General features: G+C 35.6%; 1 protein-coding gene across 3 annotated transcripts in view; it reads right to left on the bottom strand.

Moving 5' to 3' along the window:
- LOC138330293 (tyrosine-protein phosphatase non-receptor type 5-like) overlaps window positions 1-25,970 on the bottom strand; it is a 58,097-nt gene that overhangs the window by 5,461 nt on the left and 26,666 nt on the right. For all 3 annotated transcript variants that reach the window (XR_011209551.1, XR_011209552.1, XM_069277790.1), the window contains exons 3-14: window positions 17,280-17,384; window positions 16,834-16,992; window positions 16,378-16,485; window positions 15,338-15,552; window positions 13,962-14,045; window positions 13,682-13,781; window positions 13,031-13,109; window positions 3,913-3,989; window positions 2,735-2,872; window positions 2,446-2,565; window positions 1,938-2,104; window positions 989-1,102 (exon numbers count right to left, since the gene is read on the bottom strand). Coding sequence is in view for 1 of the 3 variants with exons in the window: in XM_069277790.1 (XP_069133891.1) it covers window positions 989-1,102; window positions 1,938-2,104; window positions 2,446-2,565; window positions 2,735-2,872; window positions 3,913-3,989; window positions 13,031-13,109; window positions 13,682-13,781; window positions 13,962-14,045; window positions 15,338-15,552; window positions 16,378-16,485; window positions 16,834-16,992; window positions 17,280-17,384 (1,466 nt within the window). In the remaining 2 variants the exon portion in view is untranslated. The remainder of the gene's footprint in view (window positions 1-988; window positions 1,103-1,937; window positions 2,105-2,445; window positions 2,566-2,734; window positions 2,873-3,912; window positions 3,990-13,030; window positions 13,110-13,681; window positions 13,782-13,961; window positions 14,046-15,337; window positions 15,553-16,377; window positions 16,486-16,833; window positions 16,993-17,279; window positions 17,385-25,970) is intronic.

The raw sequence follows: 25,970 nt of genomic DNA, 5'->3' as shown, positions 1-25,970 counted from the left end.
GTACAGACATTGCTTTCTCCCCATTTCATAACAAAAGCATAAAAACTTGGCAAATGCAAATTAGGCCAAAGTGTGCCTGCTCATCTTTATGCTTAACCAATTCTTTACCCCTTCAGGCACATTTGAACTCTTCTATTTCAAACAATGGGGCAGTTCATTATGATTTTTCAGGGGTGAATGAATTAAACTCAAAACTATTTAATTCAACAATGGAGACATTTGGCAGCCATACACCAAGGAAGAAAGCAGCATTTTATTTTGAATTTTTTTAGCATGGATATTAAATAGCGGAATTCTGTGGTTCAATACTGGAAATTCCCTCTCTAAATTTTAGCACTGTATATGAATTAGCGTTTCAAAGACTGTACGAAAAACCACTAAAATAAGTATACAGTATTTGCAGTATCCTAATTACTTAGTAACCGTAAAAATTCTTTTTGTTTAGATCTGTGATAACAATATAGCTGCAATATTGTAGCTTAAAAGACTTTTAGACAGATAATGATGTCGTCTTAAGAGCTACAACTGGTGCCTATTACTGCTAATGGAGCAAAGTAATGGTAATGCACATCATCATTAAAACGTTTGCATACTTTTTATCTTATTTGTTTTAAATCGCTTACCTACTAGACAATAAAACTGAACCGTATAAAATATCAAATTCTCAGCTAGACATTATATTTTTTACATATACATATGAAGGCCTTTCTGAAGAGAATTTATACCGGAAGTCGTCAAATTAGGAATTTGACGTCTTGTGAGCGGTACGGTAGATATTAAGATAGTTATGTTTGTTTAGGAAAACAGCATTATGTAAATGCCTGTATACGCATAAATTAATCGGAAACCTACAACAAAGTATAGAAAATTGTGCCCGAGTGATTTTCGGAGGCGCTGCTCCACTACAACACACAGGGACCAATTCGTACCCGGTCGAAAGGTATAGTAGGCCGGGTACGAATATTCGTTCTAATTACAATATACCAACCTGTCTATCCTCATTGTACAAACTGTACCCAGGGCGTCTACCGAATGTTCCTCTCGTAACTGTCGAATGCCGATACTTATAGCAATAAAACATCCCGTCCTCCCAATACCAGCACTAAAACAAATGTCATCCTCATATTACTTACTGCTGTTATATCAGTAGGTTTAAATAAGACTTCAGTTTATTGTAAGAAGGTTGATTGCTTAGGAATAACTTTGAGCTAGCTTATTGTAAGAAAGGTTGATTGCTTAGGAATAACTTGAGCTAGCTTATTGTAAGAAAGGTTGATTGCTTATGAATAACTTGAGCTAGCTTATTGTAAGAAAGGTTGATTGCTTAGGAATAACTTGAGCTAGCTTATTGTAAGAAAGGTTGATTGCTTATGAATAACTTGACCTAGCTTATTGCAGCAAAGTCAATTCTTTATGACACTGGTTAAAAAGTTATACATACTACGCATTCCTTTGGCAGATTTGTACCAGTTGTACTGAATTGATATAGCACCGCCTAATGGAACGCATTTTTTTTTATATGGCAGCACCCATATGAAAGATAGACTTTAAATTCAAAAACTGATTTTTGTCTATCTTTAAGTAACCGATATAAAAAGCAATACCGAAAAGTAGGTGAGTTGAAATATATATAAATCTTGGATCCAAATGGTATGCTTCAATAAACAAACCATTTGTATTAGTTTGATTTGGCACAGCGGGTTCCATTACATATACAACAGATCTATACTGGTGCAACTAGTATGAACCCGCAAATGGAATGCATGGTAAGTATGAATTCAGTTTATCACAAGAGGGTAACTGACACTTTCTTGACCAGGAACATGTAATCAATTTAATTCTATTCTAGATAACATCTAGATTTCAGGTTACTGTGTTGTAATATTTACGAGACATATCCCTTATTGTAAAATTTATGAAACATGTTCCTGTGTTACCTGCAGTGTACAATGACTGGTCCCTTTGTGCGAATACCGTCGTGATGGTGACGGCGTTGTTCCACTTCCTTTATCAGTTCCAGGAGCATTGTGGGAGATGTGGGAGGCTTGTGGTCGGGCCAGGCCGTATACCAGTAGTGGAGAACATGTTGTATCTCCCCATTACTCTGTAGAGTTGGAAAGTAAATATGAGTTAGCCTGGTACAGTAAAATATGTTATAACAAATCTCTGGTATATTTATCTATGATGGACCTTTTACGGAGAAGGTTAATAAAACATACAGTGAAATATGTTATAACAAATCTCTAAGAATATTTATTATATTTCAAATGCATATTTTATCTTTTTAACACATTTGTTTAGTGATTATTTGAATGTAAGACAATACTAAACCAGTGAGAAATACCAACAACTAAATGTGAATCACAACTTTTTTAATTTCAAAACATCATCTGAATTTAGGTTTTTGTCCACAAATTAGTCGCACTGGAATATAGGTGAATTTACCCGGAGTAGGAGATGTCGTAGAGAGTAGCCGTGTCGGTTGACAACTCTGTCCACTTTCACATCTATGTCACCAAATGTTGCCGATGAATAATCCTCTGGTAAGTAACTTTCGCATTTTGGCTACAAAAAAATAAATAAAGCAAAAACAAAAAATAAATAAATAAAATAACACGAATTATACAATTCTAGAAATTGATAATTTTAACTCACCATTTTTGTGAACTAAAAATAATGCCACTAAAACTCACAATCAATCTTACACATCCATTTTGTCAGTCCATCTACTTACTCGTCCCTTTTCCTTGAGTTTTGTGATCATGACGATGATTGGTGCCTTCTCTGCCCAGACCATCCTCCAAAAGTCCACAATTGTGTGTGACATAGGGCCTTGAGTAGCCACATAAGCGTGAGGCTCTCCGTCATATCCCTGTGGTAAATCACAACCAAAATAAATATACTGTATCATCAGACATATGTCTATAAGGGTCCAGTGTTATATGGAAAACAACCATTGATATTACACTTCCTTGACCCATATACTGTATCATATGTCATATCCCTGTGGTAACACACAACCAAAATAAATATACTGTATCATCCGTCATATCCCTGTGGTAACACACAACCAAAATAAATATACTGTATCATCCGTCATATCCCTGTGGTAACACACAACCAAAATAAATATACTGTATCAACTGTCATATCCCTGTGGTAACACACAACCAAAATAAATATACTGTGTCATCAGACATATCCCTGTGGTAACACACAACCAAAATAAATATACTGTATCATCAGACATATCCCTGTGGTAACACACAACCAAAATAAATATACTGTGTCATCCATTTCCTAAACAGCAACAGTTATGCCCAGTGAGGTGACAGAGGATGGATCAAAGGAAGATTTAGTTAGGGTCAAAGGTCATTTATGAATCTTACTATACCAATATTAAGATGGAGATCAGTGTTTCAGAACAATAACCGACTTAAAATAATTAGTAATACAATATGCAGCTGAAATTTCAGCGAACTATCAAAAATCCCTTAAGTGATTTTTTAATCTTTTTTTTTTTTTTTTTTTTTTTTTTCATTTTCAACCAACATATCGCTCCCAATTAATGACTCATACTGACTTGAACATTAAAGACATCAGCTTAAAATTGACTATCCTAACATGGAAAGCTTGACCTTGGGGTATTCTAATCAGTTACCTTGACTTCTTTAGTGACCTTGACATCAAAATACCATAATCAGTTACTTTGAACTTAAACACAGCAGTGGCCTTGATCTTGATCTTGAAGTATCCTGATCAGTTATCTTGAACTTGACCTCATTAGTGACCTTTTCCTTGAAGTATGTACCCTGATCAGTTATATTAAACTTGATCTCAACAGTGACCTTGATCTTGAAGAACCCTGATCAGTTACCTTTAACTTGACCCCAGCAGTGACCTTGAACTTACCCTGATGTAGTTTGCATTGATGTATGAAGACAGAGGGTCCCACTCACTGTCTGGTAGTATCACCCGACTGTGTTCATCTGGAAAACAAAAATTGATGTTTACTTACTTACGATTAATAAAAACATAATACCTAATTCATCATATTTAAACCTTCATCTTTGACCTAGGATATAAAAAGCAACTCAAAGTGAGTAACTTTAGTAAGAAAGGTATTTCTATGAAGTGTCACTACTCAAATATGTGCACTTCATGGGGGTGTTGGTATATATCTCTTCATGGGGGTGTTGGTATATATCACTTCATGGGGGTGTTGCTATATATCACTTCATGGGGGTGTTGGTATATATCACTTCATGGGGGTGTTGGTATAAGTTTCTAAATCAAGTATCTTTGGATCCCTAGTGGCATACAAGAGGTCCCATCGTGAATTCCACTGAATACGTTTTATAGGAGGCCCAGCACAACAATAGATTTGTTCAATTCCTAGAAAAATGTTTACCTGTTTCAACTACAACTGAATCATACTCAGAATGGTTCTGATGACCACTCCTTTGTAGTTCAAACACGTAAACATTTTTTCGGATTAAAACGATTGTGAGTATTAAACTGTATTGAACCCGTCTCTTATAATATTTAATCTTTTAATTAGTTTATTCCTGGAATAAAATGTAACGATTGTGAGTATTAAACTGTTTTGAACCCGTCTCTTATAATATTTAATCTTTGAATTAGTTTATTCCTGGAATAAAATGTAACGATTGTGAGTATTAAACTGTTTTGAAATATTAATCCCCTGTCGATCGTGAGTATAACTGTATAACCCGTCTCTTATAATATTTAATCTTTTAATTAGTTTATTCCTGGAATAAAATGTAACGATTGTGAGTATTAAACTGTTTTGAACCCGTCTCTTATAATATTTAATCTTTGAATTAGTTTATTCCTGGAATAAAATGTAACGATCGTGAGTATTAAACTGTATTGAACCCGTCTCTTATAATATTTAATCTTTGAATTAGTTTATTCCTGGAATAAAATGTAACGATCGTGAGTATTAAACTGTTTTGAACCCGTCTCTTATAATATTTAATCTTTGAATTAGTTTATTCCTGGAATAAAATGTAACGATCGTGAGTATTAAACTGTTTTGAACCCGTCTCTTATAATATTTAATCTTTGAATTAATTTATTCCTGGAATAAAATGTAACGATCGTTAGTATTAAACTGTATTGAACCCGTCTCTTATAATATTTAATCTTTGAATTAGTTTATTCCTATCATTCAAAGCTGACGAGATTAATGAAATCAAACTAATAAATTTAACACTTCATCTGGAATTGTTCTCTTTTTTGTCGTTACTTGCTGTAGTTTTGTGTATAAAAACGCCACATTTCTCTACCTGGGGCGATGATTTCAATGTTTGCACCAAATAGAGTGTTTCTTTATGATTTGACTTTCCATTTACTATCTTGAATACTGTTTTATAATTCAATTTCCAGACAGAGAACCAGATAATCTAATTGAAGTTATCAATGGTTAGGTAATTTTATTTCGTCAGTATCAAACTCCCTAGTGGAATTAGAGAATTGCTTAATGAAATTTACAGATATTTATGAAAACTTGCTGGGAGGCAAAATTGCAATAAAAATGTTATCAGACTTGTGATAAAAACCCAGCAACACATATAAATAATATATGAAAGACCAAGCCAATATCAAGATAAAATCTTAAAAACACATACCATATTCTATACAATAAGAACCCTAAACACTTTCAAGGTGCTTAAAAAATTGAGATAATTGAAAGGGGTGTTTAACTGGTCCCATTAAGACCTGATACAAAAATTGCTTTCATATATTCTATATATGCATTTGATAAAGATTATATAAATCAATTTAAAATGAGACGGGCTGCAAACAAATTGTCCTGATAAGTCAGAGTATTTTAAGGATGTGCCAGGATTAGGTGGTGGTCCAGGAGGAAAGCAGAGTACCTGGATGATACACACTGACCAGTGGTCAGTACCCGCCAAATTGACCCCATTTTGACCCCGCCCCTCAGGCCCCCGGGGGTCAGCCACATCATTTGTACAATTTTGAATCCCCACCCTATAAGGATGCTACCATTGCATTATGGATGCTATCCCATGCTTGGTTTCAGAGAAGAAGTCGTTTATATGGAAATAGCCAAATTGACCCCTTTTGGCCCCGCCCCTCAGGCCCCCGGGGGGTCAGCCCCATCATTTGTACAATTTTGAATCCCCACCCTATAAGGATGCTACCATTGCATTATGGATGCTATCCCATGCTTGGTTTCAGAGAAGAAGTATTTTATATGGAAATAGCCAAATTGACCCCTTTTGGCCCCGCCCCTCAGGCCCCTGGGGGGTCAGCCCATCATTTGTACAATTTTGAATCCCCACCCTATAAGGATGCTACCATTGCATTATGGGTGCTATCCCATGCTTGGTTTCAGAGAAGAAGTCGTTTATATGGAAATAGCCAAATTGACCCCTTTTGGCCCCGCCCCTCAGGCCCCTGGGGGGTCAGCCCCATCATTTGTACAATTTTCAGTTAGTAGCCCATAAGGATGCTACCAGTCAAATTTTGTTGAAATCCGACCAGCGGTTATGGAGAAGAAGTCGATTGTTGACGGACGGACGGACGGACGGACGGACGACGGACGACGGACGACGGACGCCGGACGCCACGGTATGGCATAAGCTCACCTTGGTCCTTCGGACCAGGTGAGCTAAAAACATAATACCTAATTCATCATATTTAAACCTTGATCTTTGACCTAGGATATAAAAAGCAACTCAAAGTGAGTAACTTTAGTAAGAAAGGTATTTCTATGAAGTGTCACTACTCAAATAGGTGACTGCCATGTGCACTTCATGGGGGTGTTGGTATACATCACTTCATGGGGGTGTTGGTATATATCACTTCATGGGGGTGTTGCTATATATCACTTCATGGGGGTGTTGGTATATATCACTTCAATGGGGGTGTTGGTATAAGTATCTTTGGATCCCTAGTGGCATACAAGAGGTCCCATCGTGAATTCCACTGAATACGTTTTATAGGAGAGGGGTCCAGCACAACATACTAGATTTGTTCAATTCCTAGAAAAATGTTTACCTGTTTCAACTACAACTGAATCATACTCAGAATGGTTCTGATGACCACTCCTTTGTAGTTCAAACACGTAAACATTTTTTCAGTTTGAACCCTCCATAAAATGTAACGATCGATCGTGAGTATTAAACTGTATTCACTCAGAACCCGTCTCTTATAATATTTAATCTTTGAATTAGTTTATTCCTGGAATAAAATGTAACGATCGTGAGTATTAAAACTGTATTGAACCCGTCTCTTATAATATTTAATCTTTAAATTAGTTTATTCCTGGAATAAAATGTAACGACGTGAGTATTAAACTGTTTCGAACCCGTCTCTTATAATATTTAATCTTTAAATTAGTTTATTCCTGGAATAAAATGTAACGATCGTTAGTATTAAACTGTATTGAACCCGTCTCTTATAATATTTAATCTTTTAATTAGTTTATTCCTGGAATAAAATGTAACGATCGTTAGTATTAAACTGTATTGAACCCGTCTCTTATAAAATTTAATCTTTGAATTAGTTTATTCCTGGAATAAAATGTAACGATCGTGAGTATTAAACTGTTTTGAACCCGTCTCTTATAATATTTAATCTTTGAATTAGTTTATTCCTGGAATAAAATGTAACGATCGTGAGTATTAAACTGTTTTGAACCCGTCTCTTATAATATTTAATCTTTAAATTAGTTTATTTCTATCATTCAAAGCTGACGAGATTAATGAAATCAAACTAATAAATTTAACACTTCATCTGGAATTGTTCTCTTTTTTGTCGTTACTTGCTGTAGTTTTGTGTATAAAAACGCCACATTTCTCTACCTGGGGCGATGATTTCAATGTTTGCACCAAATAGAGTGTTTCTTTATGAATTGACTTTCCATTTACTATCTTGAATACTGTTTTATAATTCAATTTCCAGACAGAGAACCAGCTAATCTAATTGAAGTTATCAATGGTTAGGTGATTTTATTTCGTCAGTATCAAACTCCCTAGTGGAATTAGAGAATTGCTTAATGAAATTTACAGATATTTATGAAAACTTGCTGGGAGGCAAAATTGCAATAAAAATGTTATCAGACTTGTGATAAAAACCCAGCAACACATATAAATAATATATGAAAGACCAAGCCAATATCAAGATAAAATCTTAAAAACACATACCATACGTATTCTATACAATAAGAACTCTAAACACTTTCAAGGTGCTTAAAAAATTGAGATAATTGAAAGGGGTGTTGAACTGGTCCTTAAGACCTGATACAAAAATTGCTTTCATATATTCTATGTATGCATTTGATAAAGATTATATAAATCAATTTAAAATGAGACGGGCTGCAAACAAATTGTCCTGATAAGTCAGAGTATTTTAAGGATGTGCCAGGATTAGGTGGTGGTCCAGGAGGAAAGCAGAGTACCTGGATGATACACACTGACCAGTGGTCAGTACCTGACAACAGCCCCATATGGATTCAGTTTGGAGCCAGAAGTGGAAAGCTTTGTTGTAATATATCATGACATCTTACCCACTTGGCCACCGCAGCCCCATATATACAAACTGGGGAGCCTTTTGGGTAAAATACTGTACCATTATCCCACCCAACCGCCTTCATTCCTTCAGAAACTTCTTGTGTAGCAGAATAATTATTTTTCTCTTTAAAGCAGATCATGTTTACATGTATTTTTTTTTAATTTTCTCGCAAAATTATGATACATTGTACTAGAATTTCAGTTGCAATTTGTAATTTAAATTACAAATTTTTACAGATGATCTTCTCACAGAAGCAGATCATTCTAAAAGAATGAATAAATCCCACTTGAAAGACAGAAATAAATTAATAAAGTGATCACTTAGATGTCCTTATTTATCATTAGATCTTTCCTGTGATTGGAAACTATTGACTATAATAAACCAATCCTACTTAAATAATAAAGAAAATTGTATACTTGACACATTAATTTTTTTTTAAATATTTTAAATTTTTTTTTCATCCACAAAACAACCAAGTAACTGTACATATCGTTTAGCTGGGAATGTTTTGCAGATATTTTTATTTCCCTGAGAATAAAAAGATCAAATAAATGAGGTCAAGATTTAAATTTTCTTATTTTTATTTCACTGCACTTGAGCACTTAGTGTGATGAATATGGTAACAAATTAATACATCAATGTGAAGATGAAATCGTGACAGTTTAGAAAATAAACCAAGTCTGTTGTATGTTTTAATCATTAGAGAAATACGCCTGAAGACACTCGGGGAATAAACCTGGAGATCAGATGTACGCCAATTTCACCAGGTCTGAAATATCTGATAAAATGTCCTTGCCATGCAAATAGATGAGGCGATATCACACTCCCTAGCAAGGAGATGTACACTGCTGTATATTGATTCTGAAATTACATCAGGAAAAATTGTCCACCGGTATTGAAAAACGGCTAATCACCTGACTGCAGCTATAAACTTCATCTCACCCACATACTCGAGTATATCCCATAATGCACCTGACCAAATACAATTAGAAAGTTATATAACGTGGTTCTAAGGGTTTAATCAACGCAAGAGTTTGTTGAACTGTCGAGGCGTGAAATCTCGCCTTTTATCTGACTAAACGTGAAGCTGATCAAACATTCAACTTAAATGATGATAAGCAAGTCAATTAATTCTAGATGGTTTCTGGCAGCTTATTTCACAACAAAATGGCTGCAGTTGGTGCCTGTTTAATTACTCTTGTGAATCTGAGTTTTATAGAAGGACTAGAGTGACGTTACATTTCATTGAAATCTTGGAACTGAAAATCTTTTTTTTTTCTTTTGGCTTTTTTTTTTTTTTTTTTTTTTAACTGGTTTTTTTTTTATTTTTTATCATCACAGAAATTTGATGACCATTTAGCTAACTCATTCAACCCTGGAGAAGCATTTAGGTTCTTTTAAATCAAAGACTAGACAAGTCTATTATAAAATGCCAGCTAGGGGTGAGAGGGTTATCATTAATTACATAAAAAATTAAAACTGATTCACCATACTGCTATATACATGTTGTCACATCTATTTTGAAGAGAGCTGAAAATCCATGATATCACACAAATATACATTTAGTTCACTTGATAATTCTTAGTAAAGTGAAATATCTCCCAATTAACCCAATTAATTATAATTCACAATTAAATCACTGAGATTTGGCCATGAAAAGTTTCTTCTGCAAAAGTATTCATAGAATTGGGTAGGTTTTGGAGAATCAGTGATAAGTTGTCTTAACTTAAAGATGCTCCACCGCCGACAGAGCATAAATGATATTCATCATTTGAACAATAATTGGTGTTTAATCGTGTATATATATGCCTAATTAGCACAAAAAATAACATAAAATAATTCAGTTCGTCTTTGGTGCATGCGCAATCATTACTTCATTCTATATAGAATATACCGTAGTGCCATGGATTTTTTTCGGGATGCAATTAATCATTTTTTCTTATTTTTTACTTAAGGATGTATTCTTCTATGGTTTCAGTCCCGTTGAAGTCTCGTTTCGACAAAGATCAAAGAAGTTATGAGATTTTCAAATACAATTTATCAATATCTTTAGCAAATTGCCAGTTGCAAATTTTGTCAAAAAATTACAGTTCTAACTTTAGCAGATTTTTTTATACAGGGATTTTAAGAAATGGCCCATTTGGCAGCTATTTTGAAAATGTGTCTTTTTTCGATTTGAGTAGAGCCAAAGTTTTACCATTTTTTACTGAAATTGTTTTTACTTAAATCATCATTGCATCAGCCTTTTTAGCTGTATCGAGCTTTTTTTTGCTGCTTTAACCTTTTTTGCATGTAAAATCTTTACTTGGTTTTACATTTAAGTAGTAATTTTGAGCACTTTAATCTTTACTCTAAAATACTGAACAAGAGGCCCAGAGGGCCTGTATCGCTCACCTGGTTTGTAATGCCAAGTAATGTTCTGAATACAGGTTCATTGTTTTCTTTTCTGAAGGAATTTAGATATTAACCTCTAAAACCCCTATTGGGCCCCACCCCACCCATTCCCCCAGGGGGTCAGAGCCAAAATTTATACAAGTTTCTGTTCCCCTTCCCCCAAGGATGTTTGTGGCCAATTTGGTTACAACTCATGTAGAACTCTATGACTAGTAGCGATTTAAAGGATTTACCTCTATTTCCCCTATTGGGCCCCGCCCTCCTGCTGCCGGGGGGTCTCAGAGCCAAAATTTTATACAAGTTCTGTTCCCCTTCCCCCAAGGATGTTTGTGGCCAAATTTAGTTACATTCCATTCAGAACTCTATGACTAGTAGGATTTAAAGGATTTACCTCTATTTCCCCTATTGGGCCCGCCCCTCCTGCCCCCGGGGGACCAGAGCCAAAATTTATACAAGTTCTGTTTCCCCTTCCCCAAGGATGTTTGTGGCCAAATTTGGTTACAATCCATGCAGAACTCTATGACTAGTAGCGAGTTTAAAGGATTTTACCTCTATTTCCCCTATTGGGCCCCGCCCCTCCTGCCCCCGGGGGACCCAGAGCCAAAATTTTATACAAGTTCTGTTCCCCCTTCCCCCAAGGGGATGTTTGTGGCAACATTTGGTTACAATCCATTCAGAACTCTATGACTAGTAGCGATTTAAAGGATTTACCTCTATTATACCCTATTGGGCCCCGCCCCTCCTGCCCCCGGGGGTCAGAGCCAAAATTTATACCAAGTTCTGTTCCCCTTCCCCCAAGGATGTTTGTGGCCAAATTTAGTTACATTCCATTCAGAACTCTATGACTAGTAGCGATTTAAAGGATTTACCTCTATTTCCCCTATTGGGCCCCGCCCCCTCCTGCCCCTGGGGGGTCAGAGCCAAAATTAATTACAAGTTCTGTTCCCTTCCCCCAAGGATGTTTGTGGCCAAATTTAGTTCCATTCCATTCAGAACTCTATGACTAGTAGCGATTTAAAGGATTTACCTCTATTTCCCCTATTGGGGCCCGCCCTCCTGCCCCGGGGGACCAGAGCCAAATTTATACAAGTTCTGTTCCCTTCCCCAATGAAGTTTTGTGGCCAAATTTAGTTACATTCCATTCAGAACTCTATGACTTAGTAGCGATTTAAAGGATTTACCTCTATTTCCCGCCTATTGGGCCCGCGCCCCTCCTGCCCCGGGGGACCAGAGTAAAAATTTATACAAGTTCTGTTCCCTTCCCCCAAGGATGTTTGTGGCAAAATTTGGTTACAAGAACTCTGATTACTAGTAGCGATTTATTTACCTCTATTTCCCCTATTGGGCCCGCCCCCTCCTGCCCCTAGGGGACCAGAGCCAAAAATTTATACAAGTTCTGCTTCCCCCACCCCCAAGGATGTTTTGTGGCCAAATACAAACATCACGGGACGGAACGGGGACGGACAAACATTAATACATCAAACACCTCATTAGGAAATTATGGCTTTAATATCTTGTGTATATGGTCAAAACGGCAGAATTCCCATAAAATCCAATATTTTTTCAACTAGGTATCTTTGAGTGACAGTAGTTAAAAAACGAACACACGGACATATGTTTTTTCTTTCATTTTCTTTCATGGTATGAACTCCTCTTTCGAAAAATCTATATGAGAAAAAAAGTTTAATACAAGAAAATTTTGACTTCTCAGAGGAGTACATCCTTAATATAAAATTAGAAGCTCAAACTTTTGAATGGTGGTAATGGTGTAAAGTAAGTAACTTTTGTAACTGAAGAAAAATAATAAATCGTCTGTTCCTGTTTTTGATAGTGAAAAAATACCATTTGTCAGCGGTGGAGCATCTTTAATGGAGACCTTAAATTTGTTTCAAAATTTCCACAACGTATAACTGCTTACGGGGTACACTACTTTTTAAAATGGATTTTGTTTCAAAAGTTTCTATGGAGGAAAGACTTAAATCATACTCACATGGTACAAAAGTTTTGTATCACCCTTCAGTGAAACCCTTCACGTAAAAGTTTACATAGCAGAAAGACTTATACTCACTTGGTACAATCGTTTTGTATCGGTTCTTCATTCCTGAACCTGCTACATATACTTTTTCTGGATGATTCATTGGTATTTCCTGTCAAAACCAATCAACAATAAGTTTCTGTTAGATTATTTCCAGGATATTTCTTGCATATTTATAAATATAACATGTCACATAACAGAGAAGACATGGATTACATGTACATATACCCATATCACACAAATAGTTTGTTTTGATTAGTTTTAGCATCCTATTACCAGCCAAGGTCCCAGGTTAAGATAGAGGAAGTAAGCCAGAGTACCCAGAGAAAAACCAGTGGTCAGTACATGGAAACTGTCCCATATGGGATTCAAACTCGTGAGCCATGTGGTAATATGTTGGGACACCTTAACCACGACCTTTCTCCACATATATAGATTTACTCATACATGTACATAACATACTATTCACATAGGTTAAACATGTCTCAGAAATTCACATTTTGGCAGTCTTAACCAGAAAAAATTCAAAATTTTTGGTGAGATGAAACCTAGCTTAGCATCATGTAGATGATCAACTACATATAACCAGCATGCAAATCAGAGACTAAATCTTCAATTGAACTAGTTGTACTCATTTGATCATCGTCCAAAATATTGACTAATGATGATTTAATTGATACATACCCAGAACTCCTCATATAATGCTTTACTGTGCTTTACTGCCATACGAAGGTCACGTCTGCTCAGCCGGTTTCCCGCAGATAATAAATATTCTAATCCGGTACTGCAACGAAATTAAACAAAATTATTAAAGTAACAATCAACATCTGGGCTACACTAGTAACCATTAGGGAAATCAATTAGTAATTATGTGATGAAACCTTTCGTTTAAAGTGACGTGGGGTTATAATTTATAAATTTTGGGATGTGATATACGAGTTTCCTCTAAGCAGCCTTGTACTACCTTTCTTTTGGAGGTGTTCCATCCCATCTCTTCATTTCTGGTGAGGCATTTAAGTCTATTGTCAATGATGCATTTGAGCCTCGTCTGAAACACACGGAGCTACGTTACTATAACTGTAAACCTATTTTCTTTCTGGGCTACTGAATTTTGCGATTTCCATTTTCAAAACAAGGTCGCGAAGATTGATTTCCATTTCAAAACAAGGTCGCGAAGATTAACATTCAGGAACTTAAAATTCAAATGGAAATTCATATCAGTATAAATAAATTATGAAGATGCTATTTTGCGGAGATAAACTTTCATGAATTTACTTCGATTGCAAATTGGCGAAAGTAAATCTTATGCAAAAGAACGTTTGTTTACAGTACCTATAGCTGTGTAAGCCAATGATTGCTTTAACAGTCTCTACCCATACAGACACATTAACATGGAAATAGTTGGATAGTGTATCAATTCATGTTTTTGAAGATATTGTTGTCATTTCTCTACATGTCATTGACCTTTGACCTCAAATAAGAATTCCACGGAAGTGGATGTGTCGCCTGCACAGCATCACAAAAAAAGTTATTTACAGTTGAAAATATTGTTAAGAATTAGGTGAAGTGATCAAGTCCCGTAACTCTTGCATACATTTGAGGATTTTGACCAGTATCGAACCTGTCTAAGATCTCATTGATATAAAGCAATATATCAAATTTGGGTGAAATCAGACAATAAATACTAACTAATCGAGCGGAAACCACGTTTTGATGATTTTAAAGTCCTGTTACTTTAATGCAAATATTGACGGATTTTGACCATTATTGAACTCATCTGAGATCTCATTGATATAAAGCAATTCATATAATTTGTTGAAATTGAATTACAAATATTTAAATTATCAAACGGAAACCATGGATTTATCTGTTTTGACGATTTTAAAGTCCCGTAACTCTTTGATTTTGACCATTAGTGAACTCATCTGAGATGTCATTGATATAAAGCTATATTTACATACCAAATTTGGTTGAAATCGAACAATAAATACTTAAGTTATTGCACAGAAACCGTTTCCCCGACGCCGACACTGACACAGTGGTACCTAAGTGTCGCCCTTGCGTTGCAGGTGACACAAGAAGGTGTTCATCTTGTCTTTATTGACCATTCTAAACTGTGACCTCTTTGACCTTCTAATCTGACTTCACTGACCTCATAGAAACAGCCTGTTGCCCAATCCTCTTTCATGTTAATATTGAAATAATATTTTCTTGAAATTGAGTTAGTTACCCTCAACGACTTTTTCAAAGTTTGACCTTTTCTAAAAATACACATTGACCTTTAGAACAGGTATTGACCCCTGACAACCTACATCTACATGTACAAGTGACCTCACTGACCTTTCTAATAGCCCCTTAGTCTTGACCCTCATTGGGGGTGTCTGTATTGGTGTCACACAACCCTTCGCGACAAATGTCGGACTGGATGACTCTGGTTGTATCATCACAGGGTCTTTCATATTGGGTTTGACAGAGGGGTAGTACACCTTCTGGGGTTTCTGTAGCTCCTTAGGGGTCAGGGGGTCATTCTTAGACTTCCGCCAACAACAATATACCTGTAATCAACAACAATATACCTGTAATCAACAACAATATACCTGTAATAAACAACAATACACCTGTAATCAAAAACTATATACCTGTAATCAACAACAATATACCTGTAATCAACAACTATATACATGTAATCAACAACTATATACCTGTAATCAACAACAATATACCTGTAATCAACTATATACCTGTAATCTACAACAATATACCTGTAATCAACAACAATATATCTGTAATCAACAACAATATACCTGTAATCAACAACAATATACCTGTAATCAACAACTATATACCTGTAATCAACAACAATATACCTGTAATCAACAACAATATACCTGTAATCAACAACTATATACCTGTAATCAACAACAATATACCTGTAATCAACAACAATATATCTGTAATCTACAACAATATACCTGTAATCAACAACAATATATCTGTAATCAACAACAATATACCTGTAATCAACAACTATATACCTGTAATCTACAACAATATACCTGTAATCAACAACAATATATCTGTAATCAACAACAATATACCTGTAATCAACAACTTGTACAGGGCTGTCTTTTCTATGTATCATACAGGATTGCTACAGTTTATTACTATAAGGCATCTTAAAATGTAACTCTACATAGTTTACTCAACTCCCCTTTATGTCCGGGTTCTGTGTACCAAATTTTGTCGAAATTTTTCAAGTAGTTTAGGAATCTGCTGACCAAAGACAGGCGGACAGCCTGATTCCAGTATACCACCCCTTAACTTTGTTTCAGGGGGAATAATTAATTTAATATGTAATTGTCAAAATCCCCTCTACATACCACAATAGACACAATCAGGATGAGGTAAACTCCACAAGCAGCTGCCACGTAAGGGAAATAACTCTCCATCCAAAACTTCACATGATACTTTTCAATGACAAAATCATGCTGTAAACAACAAAAATATGTACAGATTGAGTCATTTACAAAGCTGAAAGATACAAATTCTGTTTGAAAATTTTTCCAATTCAATTTCTATTCAATTTCATACAAAAATACTCAATGCAAAATACCAGTTATTTTTTAGCTCCATCAACATAGCAAAATACAAATTCCTTATTACCTGGGTATAATGTGCAGTTTGTTTATACGGAAACACTTTTAACTTCGGCCTTAACCTTTGAATAATTAGTAAGTTGACCTTACAATTAATTGCAGTGACTTTTGAAGCAAAATTCCGCCTTAAAAAACTTCTGACCTTGACATTGAAATAATTTGACCATGACCTTTATTTACCTGAGGATAAAATGATGTAATATTCAATGTAGGCACTTGAGTCTGGACTGTCTTCAGCAAATCTTCTGTTATAATTTCATCAGCTGTCTTTAGATCTATCAGTCGAAACATGTTTACTGGGTGGCCGAGTTTGATAAAGAAAAGTTCAACCTCTGACCCCTGCAAAACAAATCCATCATAAAAAATAAAACAAATTCATGATTTAATTCACTAAAAAAAAATTTCTCAAGGATTATTTTGTACGCTTTCTTTTAATTGCATAAATGTTTTATTTTTGAGAATGAAATTAATAACTTTACATGAAAAATAAATTAGAAAGAGGCATCACTTTTAGAATTGACCTTTAATCTTAATGGTATAAAATGTAATAATTACTTATTTTCATTATAATTCATTCTATTTTATTATAGAGTTAACATCCACGCAACCTAAACCTATGGACGCACCTTAACCTTGTAAATACCGACGTTCTCAAGGGGCAGGTTTAGTCCCGTAGCGAAGGCGTGGCGTAACCAAAGTAACGTTGTTCTGTTCACTGGCACATTCAGTTTCTGTAATCAAGGAAACAATAAACAAATCATTTCTCCAAATACTTCAACAATATCTGAAGTTTAGTTTATTAATGTCCTTGCAGTCACCAGTCAAGGTCATTTAAGGATGTAAAAGGTTTAGGAGAAAGAGGAAAGCTGGAATATCCAGAGAATAATCAGTACACTACAATCAGTATATATGTATATATATATACAACATATCTGCATGGAAACGCCTCATAGCAACAAAACAATGAGGTCACAAACAATAATTTGATGAAAAAACAACTAGTTGAATATAATTATATACTTCAATCTCCCCCCCCCCCTGACTTGAACATTGTGTAATTAATATTATACAGAAATGGTCTCCTTACCCATTTCATGCCGCAGGGATATACCATGCAGTGTTATGATTTCAATACTCACAGATTTTGTTTATCTACAAGTATTTTATTAGTGCGTTAATACTTTAAAACGTTTCTCCGACCCCCATACTGTTGACACATTAACTGTTGTATTTTTAGAACTGCCTGTGGGAAGCCTTGAAGACAGAGCTTTTAGAAAACAGAACAAAAACCACAATAACAATAAAGGTCATTGCTCTATAGCTTTACCCAAATGCAATTTAATACCAATCTTAATTGTTGTCTCTAACATGGGTATGTCAGCCATGGAATTTCAAAGTCAATTACATTTGCCATTATGAATGGAAACTGTTTTGGCCTACATCTTGCAGATGTTTTGTCACGACTAGGAGACATTCTGCCACTACACATTGGTGACAAGACTAGTATCACTTGGTCGACATGTAAATTTAATAACCCTGCTAAAACATCACCAATAACTCTACTGTCAAACAAATGGAAATACTGATGTCTGCTGATCGGTGAAGTGTGTGACATTAAGAGTTGTCTTACTCTACAAAAAAACAAGAGGCCAATGGGCCTTAACGGTCATTTGCCTATTGACACAATACAATACCTCAAAGAATAGAGTAGTGGCAAACAATTAAGGCAATACAAAGAACCCTTTTAATAGAAGAAGATCACTTTCTGATATATTTGATAAATAATTGGACCTCGAATGAAGGTCATTCATTTTAATAAACATATATTGGTATCTATATATGCCAATTACATGCTACAAATCCAATATCAGGTCTCTAGGCCTCTTAGCTATACACAAGAAGTTGTTTAAAAGATTTTAGCCTATTTGACCTTGTGACCTTGAATAGAAGTCAAGATCATTCGTTTCAACAAAATTGGTAGTCCTTTATCCTAGCTTGTTACATGCCAAATATCAGGTCTCTAGACCTATTCGTTATTCACCATAAGTCGTTTAAAGATTTTAGCCTATTAAATTTGCCCCCTGTGACCTTGAATGAAGGTCTAAGAATAACTTGAAAGAATTGCTTAAGAATTGAACCAAAATAACTGTTCATGTTATTACTATGCTGTTATGCTAATAGAAAGGAGATGTAGCTGTTTTTGTTTTTCTCTGAAGTCGTCTTAAGTCTGAAACTCAATCTATTCCAATTTTTTTGTCTTTGCCTAATTCACTATAGGTGTACAAGCACTCGATCTCTCACTATAGTGTGAATATACAATGACCCTAATTTTCCTTTGTGCTGTTTCCAATGAAGTAGGATAATTCGTGACAAGTGATACAGAATCAATGAATTTTATTGCATCGGTCAGACAAACCTTTGATTCATTTTACTTCCTGCTAGCTTCGTAAAACAGTTCAGATATACCTTAAAGACTTCTAGAAAGAAATTGAAAATTTGCTATCTACAGACGGCTATGACAATTTTATGTGAATCTAACAGTTGATGCCGATATTAAATTTGAACAATGTACATGAATCAAATATCTTGGCAGCCACATGTAAACATGTCTACAGGAGACTTTGAAAGCTTCACAATTTAATAACAAAGTCTTATAGATATACATACATACACACAAGAGGTCTTTCAGATGAACAAATCATTGAACTTCACTTTTAACAAGAAACAGTCAATGAAAATACAGAAGCAACACGCAATGGAAAATTTGCTATCAGCAGCTATACTCAATTATCTCAATGAAATACTGTCGTCAAAGGAGATGGCCTCAAATAAGAGCCCCCATGAGATTCCCTGAATTGGCCACATTTTTACTGCATGGCCAAAGATAGCCTGTGTTGGTTCACCTTATGTAGCACTTAGTAGCAGACGCTCACAAACATTGCCAACATCGAAATTCTCAGGTCACAAAATAGTAGTGCTGGACCGATTCTTGAGTTTAATCTTGACCGATTTTAATCGTGATCGATCGATTATGATTTTCCCAAAGACTATCGATTATGAAAGTTAATAATCGATTAATAAAATGGGAGATAACTCCTGTTTATGTTTTATTGTCTGAACCTTTATAATGTTTATATTGGTGTAAATCCACATTTCAAAATGCCTTAGACATGTAAGACACACAATAATTTGAATAAAGATGATTTTTTTATACAGTTGGTTCATTACACATCTTTCTAAAATACTACAAAATAGTAGAAAATGGTAAAGATATATCAATTAGTTTGGACCACTATAAAAATTGTGTACTCCCATTACTAAGATTCAAAATATCTGATCAGTAATTGAAAAATTAACATAATCTTAGACGAGTATATATGTCAAGTAGCTAGATAGCTACCCGGCATCCTCAATACTCCAGGGGTTCCGATCTCTACGATCTCTACGCCCCTGGACTATCTTATAGTAAAACTGAAGGCACCTCAGAGGAAAAACTCTGAACCAATCACAGGCCAGCAAAAATTTCCTTTGAAGACTACGGAGAGGGCGACGTCCCATCTTCAAGTCCACACAGTCAACCATAGTGTACCTTTATATAGCTCTTTTGATGTACTAGTGTTGTACCAATGATTGATTATAATCGATGTTTAATCGAAAAGACAACCAATTTCGATTAATCTATTATGATGTATCAACCACGATGATCGGTATCAAAACAGGAAATGGGCATTCTACTTTCATTTTCCCTTAAAGAGTACAGAGTTTATGCCATTTTTCTCTTTAGCAATGACTTCTTACCAAACTTGCATTTAAAACACTAACCGATTTTATCCGATCATCGATGATGAAATCTTAATCAATTCCCAACACTAAGATGTACATTGTGCATCAGAGGACTAAAGTATCTGTTCTGTTACCTCTAGTTTTACTATGAGACAGTCCAGGGGTATAGAGATCGTAAGTGATTGAAACCCCTGGAGTATCGAGGATGGCTTTCCATGGCCAGTAACCACAACAATACACAACAAACAATACATTAACAATTAAATGGATAGACCTTACATAACCTTTCCACATGTCATTTAGGATTTATTAATTTGATACTAAAGTGGAAACATAGAAATTAGATCTGCACACCAATGATTACACCAAAATATTAACCATGATCTGTGTGTATACCCATGGCCAGTACTATAGATCTGTGATACCAAAATCTGGATTAGAATTTCATGCCTTGCAGGTGAACATTATTGTCAAGACCAGTGTAGATAACTTTCAGTGCGTTCCATTTGCAGGTTTGTACTAGTTGTATCGATACAAATCTGCTGTATCTGAAATGGAACAAGCCATACCAGAAAATCTTTACCAGTACACAAGTGGTTCGTTTCCAGAAGCATACCAATTGCATGGATCCAAGAAGGCGGATTTAAGATTTTCTCATTACTTCTGTCATCGAAAAGTTTTATTTGTTAAACACAAGACAGAGAGCATTTATATCTGATAACATTACATGGACTATTTAGGTATACTAGTATATCCACTTTATTATTTATCACAATAAATACTTTAATCATTGAAGTGTATCTTTTGTATGGGAGCTGTCATCATGGAAAAAAAGCCTAGGCGGTGCCGTATCATTTATAGTAAAACTGGCACAAATCCTCAAAAGGAATTTAACACACCAGTTGTAGTATATATTATATACCTACTCACATGAAAAAGAGATATGTAGTTTTGTGCACATGTTTTTGACTGTGTCCATGGTAACTGATTTTTTTTTTCAAAATAAAAGCTCACCAAATATGAAGATAAGGCTTAAAAGGGCACAAGCTAAAATATGTACTGAATTCTTTTTGAAGTACGTTGATAATAGTTTAACAATTCTGAAGCAGCAATTGTAACCTAAAGAGCCATTCATACTGATTTAATACAACAGAAGTATACCACAGTACTGCCACACAAACAAAGCTCAATTAAAACACCACCTTCCACCGTAACTATTACAATGGATAAAAAGATGAAAAATTAATATACGGTATCAGGGCTTGTGACAGGAAATGAACAATTAACAGGATATTCAAGGCTACCCCACATTAAGGGCGGACCTGGGACACTGTATGATCACCATAACATGTGATAAAATCTCCTGCACCAGCATCATCGCCAGCTACCATCATCCTCTCTGTAAGCCTTCCTCAGTCACACACACTTCCATTGTGTAATAACTAATTATTGTTAGGCAATACCAGGGATTCGTGGGCTAGTTATGGAGAATGTACAGCCCCCTAGTGAGGGAATGTCAAACTAATTAGGTTTCCAATCAGTAGGTCCTAATTGAGGTTCTGGGATAAAGTGTACAGAGTATTGTCAGTTTCACTAATCAGGCCAGCAAATTCTCAACTCAAAACTCAAGTAAAAACCAGACTGAGCTTAACTTCATCAGGGCCAGCGAATTCTAAACTGACAACTCGAGGTCCAAAACCGACTGAGCTCTAACTCATCAGGCCAGCGAATTCTAAACTAAACAAAACTCGAGTCAAAACCAGACTGCGCTGAACTCATCAGGCCAGCGAATTCTAAACTAAAAACTCAAGTCAAAACCAGACTGAGCTTAACTCATCAGGCCAGCGAATTCTAAACTAAAAACTCAAGTCAAAACCAGACTTAGCTTAACTCATCAGGCCAGCGAATTCTAAACTCAAAACTCAAGTCAAAACCAGACTAAGCTTAACTCATATCAGGCCAGCGATTTCTCAACTCAAAACTCAAGTCAAAACCAGACTGAGCTGAACTCATCAGGCCAGCGAATTCTAAACTAAAAACTCAAGTCAAAACCAGACTGAGCTTAACTCATCAGGCCAGCGAATTCTAACTAAAAACTCAAGTCAAAACCAGACTAAGCTTAACTCATCAGGCCAGCGGATTTCTCAACTCAAAATCAGTCAATCAGTCTTATCTTAACTCATAGGCCGCGATTATCAACTCAAAACTCAAGTCAAAACCAGACTTAGCTTAACTCATCAGGCCAGCGAATTCTCAAACTCAAAACTCCAGTCAAAACCAGACTAAGCTAATAACTCATCAAGGCCAGCGATTTCTCAAGCGAAAACTCAAGTCAAAACCAGACTGAGCTTAACTCATCAGGCCAGCGATTTCTCAACTCAAAACTCCAGTCAAAACCAGACTAAGCTTAACTCATCAGGCCAGCGATTTCTCAACTCAAAACTCAAGTCAAAATCAGTCTTATCTTAACTCATCAGGCCAGCGAATTCTCAACTCAAAACTCAAGTCAAAACTAGATTTATCTAACTCATCAGGCCAGTGATTTCTCAACAAAAAAACAGAGTAAGATTAAATAAAATTCTGAAAACAAAACTCAAATAAAAAAGGACATATAATTCCAAAGACAATAATCATATCAAATAAAAGACTTAAGCAAAATTTATGCCAAAATTTTTGACATAAGTATGCAAGAAATTGATATACCGTAAGTTTTGGAAAACATCGCATATTTCATCTTGGATTTGACAGAGTTTAAGCTGCGAATTCTTTTTACCTTTTTTTAAAAATGAAACAAGCATTTTACAATCTTGGAAAACAGCCTCAGTACAAAAATGTTAAGCTCCTATAAATGGGTATTTTGAGACAAACAATTTCTGAATTGAGGGCTTCAGTTCCTCCCCCATGTATCATTATTACAACTTCCAATTAAATTTGTAATTAGATACAGACTAATTTGGTATAGAATATATGTCAATATGTCCAATGAGTAAACAATCTGACAATGATAGCGCTATTAACTCATAGTATAGTGGTGTCTGTGGGTGGAAACGTCTTGAGATTTTATTTCTACTCACATTACCATGCGTAAACAAAACCATATTCTGGCTCGAATATCAATACTTTGATGACAAATCTAGAAATATCTATAAGAAATAAATGTCCCTGTCTTCATATAAAATCAGGAGATCATGGGGGTGGACAAGGGGAATCACTATACCTATATATGCTACTATTTCATAGTAAGGAAATTAAATATGGGTTATTAAGAAGTTATATCAATGATAATGTTCCGGGTAACACAGGATCCAATACAGTCTCAGGTTTCAAGTTCAGTAATTATAAAGTATAAATTACCCTCGAATAGTCCCACTATCCGGTGATTACATGATGACGTCATATATCACTGGTTGGAACTATTTGACGGTAAAATTGTACTTTACCCACGTCGTTTTAGGAACTCGGAACCGCCATGTTAATATATATATAAGGGCTCTGTATTGCTGAAAACAGCTTTTTAAATAAGGTCTCACACAATGTAGTAGTAAAGATGCAAAAGAGTTCATCATTACTTATTTTTCCAACAGATTTCATAGTAGATGAAAGGTTATTACATCTAAGAGATGGATTCACTAAGCTATAGAATTTTAATCATTAATTAGTATTTCTAGATATATGCCTTCAACCTAACATGGGTTTGTTTGTTTAATTAACGTCCTTTTTACAGCCAGGGTCATGTAAGTAAGACCTCCCATGTATGCAGTGTGTAGCATGTATGAAGTGTGTGGTGTGTGTTTTGGGAGACTGAAAGTATATTTGTGTTGTGTCTTCTTGTATAGTGGAAAATTCTTGCCCTTTTTATAGTGCTTGATATATTACTGAAGCAGGCCGCCGAAGACACCAAGCACACTAAAATATCAGCAACACCTCCACTCCATCCGGTCACATTAGACTTACAACGGGCCAACCAGTTGTCCACTCCCATGTATGCTGAGCTTGAGCACTAAACAGGACCAGAAACTACCACATTTATAGACTTTGGTGTGTCTCAGCCAGGGGACAGAACCAAGAAACTCACAGAAGCAAACATATATAACATGAGTAAATAGTTTAACAAAATTACGTTGATTTTCAAAAATTTCCAACCAACAAGTATTTCATTTTGATAATTTTTCGGGGATGGTGGAGGAGCCTTTTAGGTCAGGATGGGACCAAGAGGGCTCAGGCACACTGTAAAATGTCATATATCTAGTTGACTAAGTTAAGTAAAATTTGACACAAATAATATACATGACATGCAAAATGATTTAACTGGAGGTCTGCTTTATGGATTACACTTAAATGATAGATTTTGCACAATAAACTTGGTGTACATGTCAGTGAAGTGCCAAAGGGCAAACTGGTCATTGACACTATATTTATTACCAGTAATAGTTTTAGTCAATGGACAACAACAACCATACAGTCACATTAAAAATCAAGATAGAATGAGATAATTGTCCATCAGGCCTCACTCTCCGATGATAAGTCTGGGATAACATTATAGACAAAACTCCAGCAAAATCAAACCACACAACGATACAGCCTTATACACGGGTAATTATATAGCCACCATGGGACCACTATATTAAAATGGAACTTGACACTTGATGGAAGCTTCGACAGGAGGTCACTGACTTCTGACCAATCATGTCACTTAGTTCTGGACTCTTACAAAGTGTCACCTACCGTATTTGACCAGCTAAGTGTCCATCACTGACTTCTGACCAATCATGTCACTTAGTTCTGGACTTTTACAAAGTGTCACCTACCGTCTTTGACCAGCTAAGTGTCCATCACTGACTTCTGACCAATCATGTCACTTAGTTCTGGACTCTACAAAATGTCACTTACCGAAGTGTCACCTAACGTATATGACCAGCTAAGTGTCCATCACTGACTTCTGACCAATCATGTCACTTAGTTTTAACACTTAGTTTTGGACTCTACAAAGTGTCACCTACGGAAGTGTCACCTACCATATTTGACCAGCTGAGTGTCCGTCACTGACTTCTGACCAATGCCACTTTGTTCTGGCCTCTACAAAACGTCACCTGAACCAAAGGCTACCAATATTTGACCAATGTCCATATCACTGACTAAACCTGACTAGACTGGCGACCAGACCCTAAGTTGTTGATAAGACTTAAAATCTCAGCAGAGAATCAGACATGTAGACTAGTAGATATATAGACAAAAATAGTCCAGAAAATCTTGGTAATTTTTTCAGTTTTCTAGAGACTGGTGGCTAGTTTATTTCTGACCAATCATGTCACAATTTGTTCTGGCCACTACAAAGTGTCACCTACCGTATTTGACCAAGTAAGTGTCCACCACTGACTTCTGACCAATGTCACGTTGTTCTGACCTCTATCAAATGTCACCAACCGAACTGTCACCTACCATTGTCACCTACCGTATTTGACCAGATACTGTAAGTACATGTCCATCATTGACTTCTGACCATGCAATGTTACTTTGTTCTGACCACTACGAAG

Source organism: Argopecten irradians, chromosome 8 (assembly GCF_041381155.1).
Source record: "Argopecten irradians isolate NY chromosome 8, Ai_NY, whole genome shotgun sequence".
Classification (NCBI taxonomy): Eukaryota; Metazoa; Mollusca; class Bivalvia; order Pectinida; family Pectinidae; genus Argopecten; species Argopecten irradians.
This window is presented reverse-complemented; position numbering and strand designations above follow the sequence as displayed.